The sequence below is a fragment of the Salvelinus alpinus genome, chromosome 5, assembly GCF_045679555.1.
Source record: "Salvelinus alpinus chromosome 5, SLU_Salpinus.1, whole genome shotgun sequence".
Taxonomy (NCBI): Eukaryota; Metazoa; Chordata; class Actinopteri; order Salmoniformes; family Salmonidae; genus Salvelinus; species Salvelinus alpinus.
Genome location: NC_092090.1, coordinates 96,528,913 through 96,542,225, shown reverse-complemented (window position 1 = coordinate 96,542,225; position 13,313 = coordinate 96,528,913). Strand labels below are relative to the sequence as shown.

Sequence of the window (13,313 nt, the reverse complement as noted above, 5' to 3'; positions counted from 1 at the left end):
CGATTCCCACATGAAACCCTCAGACGGGTTTTTTTGGGGGGGAGCTCTCCTTAGCCTGTATGACAGTGGAGGCTGGTGGGAGGAGCATAGGCTCATTGTAATGGCTGAAATGGAATAAATGGAACAGAGTCAAACATGTTTTCCATATGTTTGATGGGTTTAAACCCTTTAAATTTATTCCATTCCAGCCATTACAATGAGCACATCCTTCTATATCTCTATCCACCAGCCTACACTGCTGTAACACACAGTAGATCTCTGGTTTGAAGGATCTAGGGTCAAGGTTAGGGACGAGGTTAGGGACGAGGTTAGGGACGAGGTTAGGGACGAGGTTAGGGACGAGGTTAGGGACGAGGTTAGGGACGAGGTTAGGGACGAGGTTAGGGACGAGGTTAGGGACGAGGTTAGGGACGAGGTTAGGGACGAGGTTAGGGACGAGGTTAGGGACGAGGTTAGGGACGAGGTTAGGGACGAGGTTAGGGACGAGATAGGGACAAGGTTAGGGACAAGGTTAGGGACGAGGTTAGGGACGAGGTTAGGGACGAGGTTAGCCTTAAAGGATTACTTCAGGATTTTTTTTACATAGAATAATCCCGATGTATCTTTTTTAAGGCTCGGTTTAGGCTTGGGGGCTCACCTTAGCTTGTATGACCCAGTAGGTCTCTGGTTTGAAGGACTGGATCTTGTCGTGGCGCTCCACACAGAAGCCCAGTGTAGGGGTCTGACATGGCCCAAAGGAGATCAGGGATGAGTCCAGGTTACCATATTTACCCTGGAAGTACTTGGTCTGGAACCTGGAACACATTCCAAACAAACAGGATCAGCACCACTGGCATCAGCATAGTTGACACAATAACCTCAATATTGGCTGAATTAAAAATCAGTCCAACTCTGTGGCTCTTTCTCAACAGAAACAATCCTCTCTCCTCTCCTTCATTGCACTGATCTGAAATAACAGACCAGGTGAAAGCCAGCCTGATGAGGGTAGGGTAGTATAGTTTAGTCTAGGATAGTGTAATCAAGTATAGTCTAGGGTAGGAGAGTCTAGGGTAGTGTAGTCAAGTATAGTCTAGGATAGGAGAGTCTAGGGTAGTGTAGGGCAGTCTAGGGTAGGGCAGAGCAGTCTAGGGTAGTGTAGGGAAGTCTGGGGTAGTGTAGAGCAGTCTGGGGTAGGGCAGTCTGGGGTAGGGTAGGGCCGTCTGGGGTAGGGTAGGGCCGTCTGGGGTAGGGTAGGGCCGTCTGGGGTAGGGTAGGGCCGTCTGGGGTAGGGTAGGGCCGTCTGGGGTAGGGTAGGGCCGTCTGGGGTAGGGTAGGGCAGTCTGGGGTAGGGTAGGGCAGTCTGGGGTAGGGTAGGGCAGTCTGGGGTAGGGTAGGGCAGTCTGGGGTAGAGTAGGGCAGTCTGGGGTAGAGTAGTGTAGGGTTGTGTAGGTTAGTGTATTTTTGTGTAGTGTAGGGTAGTGTATTTTTGTGTAGGGTAGTGTAGTGTATTTTTGTGTAGTGTAGGGTAGTGTATTTTTGTGTAGGGTAAGGTAGTGTATTTTTGTGTAGTGTAGGGTAGTGTATTTTTGTGTAGTGTAGGGTAGTGTATTTTTGTGCAGGGTAGGGTGGTGTGGGGTTGTTTAGGGTAGTGTAGGGTTGTGTAGTGTAGTGTAGGGTTGTGTAGGGTAGGGTAGGGTTGTGTAGTGTAGTGTATTTTTGTGTAGGGTAGGGTTGTGTAGTGTAGTGTAGTGTAGGGTAGTGTAGGGTTGTGTAGGGTAGGGTTGTGTAGTGTAGGGTAGGGTTGTGTAGGGTAGGGTTGTGTAGTGTAGTGTAGTGCATTTTTGTGTAGGGTAGGGTAGGGTTGTGTAGTGTAGTGTAGGGTAGTGTAGGGTAGTGTAGGGTAGTGTAGGGTTGTGTAGTGTAGGGTAGTGTAGGGTAGTGTAGTGTAGGGTTGTGTAGGGTAGGGTTGTGTAGGGTAGGGTTGTGTAGTGTAGTGTAGGGTAGTGTAGGGTTGTGTAGTGTAGGGTTGTGTAGGGTAGGGTTGTGTAGGGTAGGGTTGTGTAGTGTAGTGTAGGGTAGGGTTGTGTAGGGTTGTGTAGGGTAGGGTTGTGTAGTGTAGGGTAGTGTAGGGTTGTGTATGGTTGGGTTGTGTAGGGTAGGGTTGTGTAGTGTAGGGTAGGGTTGTGTAGGGTAATGTAGGGTTGTGTAGTGTAGTGTAGGGTAGGGTTGTGTAGGGTAGGGTAGTGTAGGGTTGTGTAGGGTAGGGTTGTGTAGGGTAGGGTGGGGTAGTGTAGGGTTGTGTAGGGTAGGGTTGTGTAGGGTAGGGTTGTGTAGGGTTGTGTTGTGTAGAGTTGTGTAGTGTAGGGTTGTGTAGGGTAGGGTTGTGTAGGGTAGGGTTGTGTAGGGTAGGGTTGGGTTGTGTAGGGTAGGGTTGTGTAGTGTAGGGTAGGGTTGTGTAGGGTAGGGTTGTGTAGTGTAGTGTAGGGTAGTGTAGGGTAGGGTTGTGTAGTATAGGGTAGGGTTGTATAGTGTAGGGTAGGGTTGTGTAGGGTAATGTAGGGTTGTGTAGTGTAGTGTAGGGTAGTGTAGGGTAGGGTTGTGTAGGGTAGTGTAGGGTTGTGTAGGGTAGGGTTGTGTAGGGTTGTGTAGGGTAGGGTTGTGTAGTGTAGGGTAGGGTTGTGTAGGGTTGTGTAGTGTAGGGTTGTGTAGGGTAGGGTTGTGTAGGGTTGTGTAGTGTAGGGTTGTGTGAGGGTAGGGTTGTGTAGGGTAGGGTTGTGTAGGGTAGGGTTGTGTAGTGTAGGGTTGTGTATTGTAGGGTAGGGTTGTGTAGGGTAGGGTTGTGTAGGGTTGTGTTGTGTAGGGTAGGGTTGTGTTGTGTAGGGTTGTGTAGGGTTGGGTTGTGTAGGGTAGGATTGTGTAGGGTAGGGTTGTGTAGGGTAGGGTTGTGTAGAGTAGGGTTGTGTAGGGTAGGGTTGTGTAGGGTAGGGTTGTGTAGGGTAGGGTTGTGTAGGGTAGGGTTGTGTAGTGTAGGGTAGGGTTGTGTAGGGTAATGTAGGGTTGTGTAGTGTAGTGTAGGGTAGTGTAGGGTAGGGTTGTGTAGGGTAGGGTTGTGTAGGGTTGTGTAGGGTAGGGTAGTGTTGTGTAGGGTAGTGTTGTGTAGTGTAGGGTTGTGTAGGGTAGGGTTGTGCAGGGTAGGGTTGTGTAGAGTAGGGTTGTGTAGTGTAGGGTTGTGTAGTGTAGGGTAGGGTAGAGTTGTGTAGGGTTGGGTTGTGTAGGGTTGGGTTGTGTAGGGTAGAGTTGTGTAGTGTAGGGTTGTGTAGTGTAGGGTAGTGTAGGGTTGTGTAGGGTTGGGTTGTGTAGGGTAGGGTTGTGTAGTGTAGGGTAGGGTTGTGTAGGGTAATGTAGGGTTGTGTAGTGTAGGGTAGTGTAGGGTAGGGTTGTGTAGGGTAGGTTAGTGTAGGGTTGTGTAGGGTAGGGTTGTGTAGGGTAGGGTGGGGTAGTGTAGGGTTGTGTAGGGTAGGGTTGTGTAGGGTAGGGTAGGGTTGTGTAGGGTTGTGTTGTGTAGAGTTGTGTAGTGTAGGGTTGTGTAGGGTAGGGTTGTGTAGGGTAGGGTGGGGTAGGGTAGGGTTGTGTAGGGTAGGGTTGTGTAGGGTAGGGTAGGGTTGTGTAGGGTTGTGTTGTGTAGAGTTGTGTAGGGTAGGGTTGTGTAGGGTAGGGTGGGGTAGTGTAGGGTTGTGTAGTGTAGGGTAGGGTTGTGTAGGGTAGGGTTGTGTAGGGTTGTGTTGTGTAGGGTAGGGTTGTGTTGTGTAGGGTTGTGTAGGGTAGGGTTGTGTAGGGTAGTGTAGGGTAGGGTCGTGTTGTGTAGTATAGGGTAGTGTAGGGTAGGGTTGTGTAGTGTAGGGTAGGGTCGTGTTGTGTAGTATAGGGTAGTGTAGTGTTGTGTAGTGTAGGGTATGGTCGTGTTGTGTAGGGTAGTGTACCAGGTGAAGGCCATCTCTCGCTGTATATATGTCGTGTTGGAATGGGGTGTGTTGTAGGGTCGTGTAGTGTACCGGGTGAATGCACAGCCAATGCGCAGGTCCAGCTCCTGCCGGGCGTCTACGGACAGAGCCTCGTTACGGTTGGGTTCTCCCAGCTTGTTCATGGCCGCCCAGATGTCCGTGTCGGTAATGGAGCTGAACTTGGCTCGGTAGACGGTCCGTTCACTGCCGTACGGACGGTTCATCACCGGCTCAATGGCGTCCAGGACCTGGGGAAGTAACAACTTTGTAATAACTTTTATGAATAAGCTTTAATAAACACTGTCCAACCTAGAGAGACGATTAAGACCTGCAGCAAGGAGAGGGTGGGGTAAGACCAGTAAAGGAGAGGGTGGGTTAAGACCAGCAGCGGAGAGGGTGGGGTAAGACCTGCAGCAAGGAGAGGGTGGGGTAAGACCTGCAGCAAGGAGAGGGTGGGGTAAGACCAGCAGCGGAGAGGGTGGGTTAAGACCAGCAGCGGAGAGGGTGGGTTAAGACCAGCAGTGGAGAGGGTGGGTTAAGACCAGCAGCAAGGAGAGGGTGGGTTAAGACCAGCAGTGGAGAGGGTGGGTTAAGACCAGCAGAGGAGAGGGTGGGTTAAGACCAGCAGAGGAGAAGGTGGGTTAAGACCAGTAGAGGAGAGGGTGGGTTAAGACCAGCAGTGGAGAGGGTGGGTTAAGACCAGCAGTGGAGACGGTGGGTTAAGACCAGCAGCAAGGAGAGGGTGGGTTAAGACCAGTAGAGGAGAGGGTGGGTTAAGACCAGTAGAGGAGAGGGTGGGTTAAGACCAGCAGCAAGGAAAGGGCGGGTTAAGACCAGCAGCAAGGAGAGGGTGGGTTAAGACCAGCAGCAAGGAGAGGGTGGGTTAAGACCAGCAGCAAGGAGAGGGTGGGTAAAGACCAGCAGCAAGGAGAGGGTGGGTTAAGACCAGCAGCAGAGAGGGTGGGTTAAGACCAGTAGAGGAGAGGGTGGGTTAAGACCAGCAGCAAGGAAAGGGCGGGTTAAGACCAGCAGCAAGGAGAGGGCGGGTTAAGACCAGCAGCAAGGAGAGGGTGGGTAAAGACCAGCAGCAAGGAGAGGGTGGGTTAAGACCAGCAGCAGAGAGGGTGGGTTAAGACCAGCAGCAAGGAGAGGGTGGGTTAAGACCAGCAGCAGAGAGGGTGGGTTAAGACCCGCAGCAGAGAGGGTGGGTTAAGACCAGCAGCAAGGAGAGGGTGGGTTAAGACCAGCAGCAAGGAGAGGGTGGGGTAAGACCTGCAGCGGAGAGGGTGGGTTAAGACCAGCAGCAAGGAGAGGGTGGGTTAAGACCAGCAGCAAGGAGAGGGTGGGTTAAGACCAGTAAAGGAGAGGGTGGGTTAAGACCAGTAGAGGAGAGGGTGGGTTAAGACCAGCAGAGGAGAGGGTGGGTTAAGACCAGCAGCAAGGAGAGGGTGGGTTAAGACCTGCAGCAAGGAGAGGATGGGGTAAGACCAGCAGCAAGGAGAGGGTGGGTTAAGACCAGTAGAGGAGAGGGTGGGTTAAGACCAGCAGAGGAGAGGGTGGGTTAAGACCAGCAGCAAGGAGAGGGTGGGTTAAGACCAGTAGAGGAGAGGGTGGGTTAAGACCAGCAGCAAGGAGAGGGTGGGTTAAGAGGGTGGGTTAAGGCTGTAGTGAGAATATGTTTTTATACATTTTTTACCGCCTTTTCTCCCCAATTTCGTGATATCTAATTGGTAGTTACAGTCTTGTCCCATCGCTGCAACTCCCCTGCGGACTCGGGAGAGGCGAAGGTCGAGAGCCATGCCAAGCCGCACTGCTCGCTTCACCCGGAAGGCAGCCGCACCAATGTGTCAGAGGAAACAATGTACAACTGGCAACCGTGTCAGCGTGCATGTGCCCGGCCCGCCACAAGGAGTCGCTAGAGCGCGACGGGACAAGGACATCCCAACCGACAAAACCCTCCCCTAAACCGAACGACTCTGGGCCAATTGTGCGTCGACTCATGGGTCTCCCGGTCGCGGCCGGCTATGACACAGCCTGGGATCGAAACCCGGATCTGTAGTGACGCGTCTAGCACTACAGTGCCTTAGACCGCCGAGCCACTCGGAAGGCCCTGCTGTAGTGAGAACGTAACGTTGAATTGGGATTTACCTCAAAGCAGATGTTCTCGCCCTCTTTGTCGCAGTCCAACCACAGAACCACGTAGTCACATCCTTTGCCTTCAACCTGGAGAAAGATAGTGACAGAATATTTTTTTTTACAAAGGAGACCAATCAACTGATATAGAGGGGGGGGGGGGTTGGAAGAGCTACATGAACGATGGACCAATCAACTGATATAGAGGGGGGGGGGGTTGGAAGAGCTACATGAACGATGGACCAATCAACTGATATAGAGGGAGGGGTTGGAACAGCTACATGAACGATGGACCAATCAACTGATATAGAGGGAGGGGTTGGAACAGCTACATGAACGATGGACCAATCAACTGATATAGAGGGAGGGGTTGGAAGAGCTACATGAACGATGGACCAATCAACTGATATAGAGGGAGGGGTTGGAACAGCTACATGAACGATGGACCAATCAACTGATATAGAGGGAGGGGTTGGAAGAGCTACATGAACGATGGACCAATCAACTGATATAGAGGGAGGGGTTGGAAGAGCTACATGAACGATGGACCAATCAACTGATATAGAGGGAGGGGTTGGAAGAGCTACATGAACGATGGACCAATCAACTGATATAGAGGGAGGGGTTGGAACAGCTACATGAACGATAGACCAATCAACTGATATAGAGGGAGGGGTTGGAACAGCTACATGAACGATGGACCAATCAACTGATATAGAGGGAGGGGTTGGAACAGCTACATGAACGATAGACCAATCAACTGATATAGAGGGAGGGGTTGGAACAGCTACATGAACGATAGACCAATCAACTGATATAGAGGGAGGGGTTGGAACAGCTACATGAACGATTGACAGGAAAATGACCCTGTTCCAAATGTCCAAACCCTTCAGATGTGACTAGAGACACAGACGAACCTGTAGGAACTTGACCATGTTGAGTTTGGGGTTGGCTTCCTTCTTCTCGGTAGGGGCTTTAGTGAAGAGTTCAGCTGGATCCACCTTGTCCCAGTTATTATACTTCCCTGGAGAGAGGAGAGGGGGACAGAACAGGCACACACTTATCACACCAAGATTTGAGACACATATTGAATCCAGTCAAAAAATAAATGTAGGGATTAGGCCTAAAATCAACAACAACAAAAAACCCACCTATGAGCCTAAAATCAACAACAACCTACCTATGAAATCCAGACTCATCACGTGCCCACACACCGACGTCATCTTAAAGCGCACGCTCTGGCCTGAGAAGGTGCCCATGTACTCGTGGACCGAACACGCTCCGTTGAGACCTTTACGACTGGAGCAGCTGCCTGGGTTAAGAAGAGAAACAAGAGGAGTTAAACCTGGATCCATGGCGTCTCCTAAATGGCACACCATTCCCTATTGGTTGGCACTATGTAGTGTTAGGGTTCCATTTGGAACACACACACACCCCAGTCAACATTGTAGACTATATACTCTGAACCATTTGATGAAAAGAACCAACAGCGGAACATACAAAATCCATCCTTCGATTCATTAGAATGAGGAAAGTGGGACTTGGACGGTGGTAATTCTACCAAACTATCCGAGACTACCCTTGTTAAAAGACCTTTTGAGGAACCATCTGGCCTACATGTGACAAGATGTGAAATGGAAAAGCTACCTAGCTGACTTGCCATGGTCAAACTAATCAAATAGTTTTGTAGAAATGTCACGACTTATTGAAAATACAGATTCAAACTATTTCGGGAGGTTATTTTACACAACAATAAAAAACGGAACGTAATAGCATGACTCAACTCTTATAAAAAAGGATTTCAAAGTATATCAAGGCTAAACCATAGCGGAAACTCCAATGCCCTTCCCCTGACCCTGTCAAGGGGCTCAAACTACCTGAGCTAACCGCTACGTCGTGACGAAGTAAAGTTAATGACATGCCTCTCTCAAGGCTGAATGCTAATGGCGGTACATGCATGGTAAAGACCATGGTAATGAGAGACACAAGAAGCCAGTGACTGAGTGACCCCTCCTTTCTACCCATCTCTAGCTGTGACGCTGACCCCCACCACCCTTACAATCCCAGGTGCATAAATACATCCCTGGATCGAGACGATGGACATCAGCTCTGAACGAACCAAAGGGTACCAAGAGCAGCAGCAGCCGAGACAGAAAGCTACAGAAACCCACAGCAGAGACAGAAACAGACTCCAGAATCGGAAGCCAGAACTCACTCCAGAACTCAACATGCAACAGCTCCAGGTAAGATACAAAGAGATCCAAAACTACAGAAGCTGTAACTAGCCAGTGGTACTCTCCAGGTGAGATACAAAGAGATCCATAACAACAGAAGCTGTAACTAGCCAGTGGTACTCTCCAGGTGATGTATGATCAGGGGCTAGGGACTAGAGCTACCCTTCACTATGACTGCTCTTGATTCTCATTGGCTATTATAATGCTGTGGGGCATAATGTAAAGACAGACTATGTGCTTTGATTTAGTATTTTCCTCCTTGACTGTTGCTATTAGGCTCATTCTTATAGCAGAGTATGAGCTACAGTGCTACTGAGTGATCGGCGGAGGATTTTTTTAATGGAAGGTCAAACCGTCAAATGAATTGTTCGTTTGATTTTTCTTCAAGAATGGTTTTATGGTACAGGAGTTGAATGTAGCTAGGAATTTTCTGGCATTTGGACAAATGTCTTTTAACAGTTTAAAGCTGGTAAAAAAAAAAGTAATGTAATTTAAGCTAAGGCTAGTTGTTGTCTTTAGTTGCACAGATGTAACGTTACTCCCTGGTGTTTATATACACTCAGCTTCAGCTGCCAGTAGCCTAATGACAGGACATTATATCATTAAACCAGAGACAGTATATCCCTGGGTTTAACAATGATATTCAACCCCCTTGTGTTTTCTGTGTTCAGCTCCAACTCAACATTGATACTCAAAACTCTGTGTTTTCTCCCTGTGTGTTTTCCTATGCAGCACCTGCGTCTGCTACTCCTGTGCTTGCTGGCCATGCGTCAGTGCCTGTGTGTGCCCCTGGGTGGCCAGTGTGTGGACGAGAGCTTCTGCACTAGCAGCCTGCAGGAGTACCACGCACAGCTAGTCAGCCTGCCCAACCGCCTTAACGAACGCAGTGTAGCCGCCTGGAACTACGTGTGAGTACCTTTACTGGACGGATGGATTGGAAGAATGTATTAAGACTATTCAAATGCATGTACAGCCACACACTTATGAGTGCTAATCACCATTGCAGCCTTGGATACTAGGCTTCTGAGACTGTGTGCAATGCATGTTTCCTTTCTAAGATATTTATTTTCTTCCTTCAATTGTGGCTTGGTTCCGAGTCTGACAATCTTGTATTTCTCTTCCTCCTTCCAGGGAAAAAATTGACTTGAACCGGGTGCCTCCGGTCCTTTATGAAGCCAACTGCCTTGAAAGCCACTCCTGTAAGGGTATGGACAGCACCCTCAGTCTAGAGTCCATCCCCATCACCCTCAGGATGCCCGTGCTGAGGAAAAACCCCCGCTGTTCCTCCTTCTCCCTGGAGTTCGAGCCCATCAATATAGCCTGTATATGCGCCACTTCCAGACAAAGCGGATTTCTAACTGATCGATTCTAAAATAAAGTATTTATTTATTTTGGCTATAAATGTTGAGGCTAGAAATTAGATTGAATGTGTGTTAATGTTTTTTGTTAGAAGGGTAAAGATTATTATTATTGTTGTTGTTATTGTTGACATCACTCAGTACAAGTTCCAACTCTCATGTTAACGTTAGTTGTTTGCCACAATGACATCGAAAATGTATTGGTCATTGGTCAAGAAGAAGTAAATTGTTCCCTTATCATCTGCTAAAAGCTTAAAACAGTAAATAAACTCATTTTACAGCACCAAAAACACGTGTTTCTCTGTTGCTTTACATGGGGTTTTAATCATATTAGATAAGGAGTTACTCACAAGATGAACGATAACTAACTAACGTTACTGCTGCTAGTTTTCCATGGAACATGGTTGTTGATTCCTAGCTTGTTAGCTGTTTACAATAAGGAAGATAGCTAGTTGCTTTAAAATAGTAAACATTAGAGATCACTTACCTTTAGAAAGGATTTTGGCAATTGACTGTGCCAAAGACGGCTTCTCCGCTACCATCAAAACTGTCTTCATGACTGGAAACAGCACAGCGACACTAAGTTAGCTAGCCGGCTGAGAACAAATAGCTGCTATTTACACAATGTAAAAAACAAAATTATATTTAGATGTGATTATAAGTTCTAAGAAGCATAAGTGCCACGGAAAAGCTAATTATCAAGTTAGTGGCTAACACAAAAGAAACACAATGCCGCCATGACAGTTTGTAGATGCTTTTCCGGTTGAAAGTGTAACCTAACCGGAAGTAGATACGAAATATTGGTAAAAAGAGTGTCGGCTTGGTACGGGTCTACAGAGCTGCAAGCTCTCACGCATTGGCCGTGAGACACACGCATTTTTTTATTTTACCTTTATTTAACCAGGTAGGCAAGTTGAGAACAAGTTCTCATTTACAATTGCTACCTGGCCAAGATAAAGCAAAGCAGTTCGACACATACAACAACACAGAGTTACACATGGAGTAAAACAAACATACAGTCAATAATACAGTAGAAAAATAAGTCTATATACAATGTGAGCAAATGAGGTGAGATAAGGGAGGAAATGGCAAAACAAAGGCCATGGTGGCGAAGTAAATACAATATAGCAAGTAAAACACTAGCCCTATTCACAGGCTCACACCGCACACCTCTTATATCTCACGCATTGAAAAGTACTGCTTTAATTTTTCTAACGAGTCCGTTGTATAGTCAGTGCGTTCACTTTTCAACTGTGCTCCAAAACGTTTTGAAGTCGGCGCATCTGCGACTGCAATTTAACATCATGAGCGTAACCTCTTATCATTGTCTTTTATTTGTATATTGTTTTATTGTTATTATTAACAACAAATCAATACAAAATGTACAACGGGGAACACAAGTATATTTAAAGAATATACAAAGGACAATTGTGCTAGAGAGTACAATATCACATGATACAAGGAAGGGACATACACGCATTTATACTTCTGTAACAGCTTTTTTGTTGGTAAAGTATTTAATTGTCTTAAAATGTAGTTACATTTATTTTGTAAGTTTAAGGAAATGTGGTGTTTTGTTTCTAAATGTACATTTGTGGATATGTAATTTGGCCCCCCAAAATTATGAAATTAATTACATACAATTTTCAACTAATATCTAAGTAAAGAATCCAAGCAGTACATCTCTCCATAATAGTGTGAAATCTTCATAAATGTGTTAAATTATGAATCTACTGATGTCTTGCCACAGATTCCTTACATGAATACAATGCCAAAAAAGATGCAACACTGTTTCTGGGTGGTCATTACAAAAGGTACAATTTGAATTTATTTTAATTTTTTACTTCTTCATATAGTGGTTGGCAGGATAATATTTATGAATAATTTTTAAATAAACATACTTCATTTTGTTAATATGTAGTGTGTGGCAACATCTTAACTTTTTTCCCAACAGATATTATCAATAAAACCATTCCAATAAGGCAGTGGTTACCAACATGTTTATAGTCCCGTACCCCTTCAAACATTCCACCTCCAGCTGTACCCCCTCTAGCACCAGGGTCAGCGCACTCTCTAATGTTTATAGTCCCTTACCCCTTCAAACATTCCACCTCCAGCTGTACCCGCTCTAGCACCAGGGTCAGCGCACTCTCTAATGTTGTTTTTGGCCATCATTGTAAGCTTGCCACACACACACATTATACGATACATTTATTAAACATAAGAATGAGTTTGAGTTTTTGTCACAATCCGGCTCGTGGGAAGTGACAAAGCGCTCTTATAGGACCAGGGCACAAATAATAATACAATAATAATCAATAATTTTGCTCTTTATTTAACCATCTTACATATAAAACCTTATATGTTTATAGAAAATTGTGAATAACTCACCACAGGTTAATGAGAAGGGTGTGCTTGAAAGGATGCACATAACTCTGAAATGTTGGGCTGTATTGGAGGGAGTCTCAGTCTTAAATCATTTTCCACACAGTCTGTGCCTGTATTTACTTTTCATGCTAGTGAGGGCTGAGAATCCACTCTCACATAGGTATGTGGTTGCAAAGGGCATCAGTGTCTAACATGCTTACCACACCCTACATTACTCATGTATATAGTGTACTCTAGACAATCTTCTGCATCTTGCCTATGCCGTTCGGCCATCATTCATTCATATATTATTATGTACATATTCTTAGTTATTCATTATTCTACACGTGTGTGTATAAGGTAGTTGTTGTGGAATTGTTAGGGTAGATTACTTGTTAGATATTACTGCATGGTCGGGAACTAGAAGCACAAGCATTTCGCTACACTCTAATTAACATCTGCTAACGATGTGTATGTGACAAATACATTTGATTTGAAAGGGATAAGGAATCCAGTTGTTTGTGTCATCCGTTTCGGGAAAGTACCTGCGTAATTGCGCACCCAACTCACTCAGGGTCTTCGCTATATAACATTTGACATTGTCCATAAGCATGAGCTCATTTGCACACAAAAAATCATACAATGATGGAAAGACCTGTGTGTTGTCCTTGGTAATGCAGCCAGAGAAGAGCTCCAACTTCTTAATCATAGCCTCAATTTAGTTGCGGAGAGTCCCTGTAATCCTAGATTCAGATCATTCAGGCATCACACAGATAGGCGAGTCGTGAGAGAAACTCGTCATCATGCATGCGGTCAAACAAGTGAAAATTATGGTCAGTAAAGAAAACTTTAAGCTCGTCTCTCAATTAAAAAACGTGTCAATACTTTGCCCTTTGACAACCAGTGCACTTCTGTATGTTGTAAAAGCGTAACATGGCCGCTGCCCATATCATTGCATAGTGCAGAAAATACACAAGAGTTCAGGGGGGCTTGCTTTAACAAAGTTAACCGTTTTCACTGTAGTGTCCAAAACGTCTTTCAAGCTGTTAGGCATTCCCTTGGCAGGGAAGGGAGCCTCTCGGTGGATGCTGCAGTGTACCCAAGTGGCGTCGGGAGCAACTGCTTGCACGCGCGTTACCACTCTACTATGTCTCCCTGTCATAGCTTTTGCGCCATCAGTGCAGATACCAACACATCTTGACCACCAAAGTCCATTTAATGTCACACAGCTGTCCAGTACT

The 13,313-nt window shown here is 46.4% G+C and overlaps 2 protein-coding genes across 2 annotated transcripts in view; one reads left to right on the top strand and one right to left on the bottom strand.

The window, feature by feature from the left end:
* The window catches only part of top3b (DNA topoisomerase III beta), a 29,174-nt gene extending 18,752 nt beyond the window's left edge, over positions 1-10,422 (bottom strand). The window contains exons 1-6 of the mRNA XM_071404300.1: positions 10,193-10,422; positions 7,294-7,425; positions 7,031-7,137; positions 6,129-6,203; positions 4,032-4,228; positions 638-794 (exon numbers count right to left, since the gene is read on the bottom strand). Of these exons, the coding sequence (XP_071260401.1) occupies positions 638-794; positions 4,032-4,228; positions 6,129-6,203; positions 7,031-7,137; positions 7,294-7,425; positions 10,193-10,262 (738 nt within the window). The 5' untranslated portion in view covers positions 10,263-10,422. The remainder of the gene's footprint in view (positions 1-637; positions 795-4,031; positions 4,229-6,128; positions 6,204-7,030; positions 7,138-7,293; positions 7,426-10,192) is intronic.
* Positions 8,195-9,995, top strand: LOC139577300 (interleukin-17F). Its single transcript, XM_071404302.1, has 3 exons — positions 8,195-8,356; positions 9,080-9,255; positions 9,479-9,995. Exons 1-3 carry the CDS (start codon positions 8,210-8,212, stop codon positions 9,717-9,719), a joined length of 564 nt encoding a protein of 187 aa, XP_071260403.1. The 5' UTR covers positions 8,195-8,209; the 3' UTR covers positions 9,720-9,995.
* Positions 10,423-13,313: the final 2,891 nt, after the last annotated feature.

Excerpts from the sequence above, each read along its gene's own strand:
- LOC139577300 (XM_071404302.1), top strand. The coding sequence starts at position 8,210 with ATGGACATCAGCTCTGAACGAACCAAAGGGTACCAAGAGCAGCAGCAG. Across the intron at positions 8,357-9,079 it reads TCAACATGCAACAGCTCCAG|CACCTGCGTCTGCTACTCCT; the intron begins GTAAGATACAAA and ends TTTCCTATGCAG. Across the intron at positions 9,256-9,478 it reads GTAGCCGCCTGGAACTACGT|GGAAAAAATTGACTTGAACC; the intron begins GTGAGTACCTTT and ends TCCTCCTTCCAG.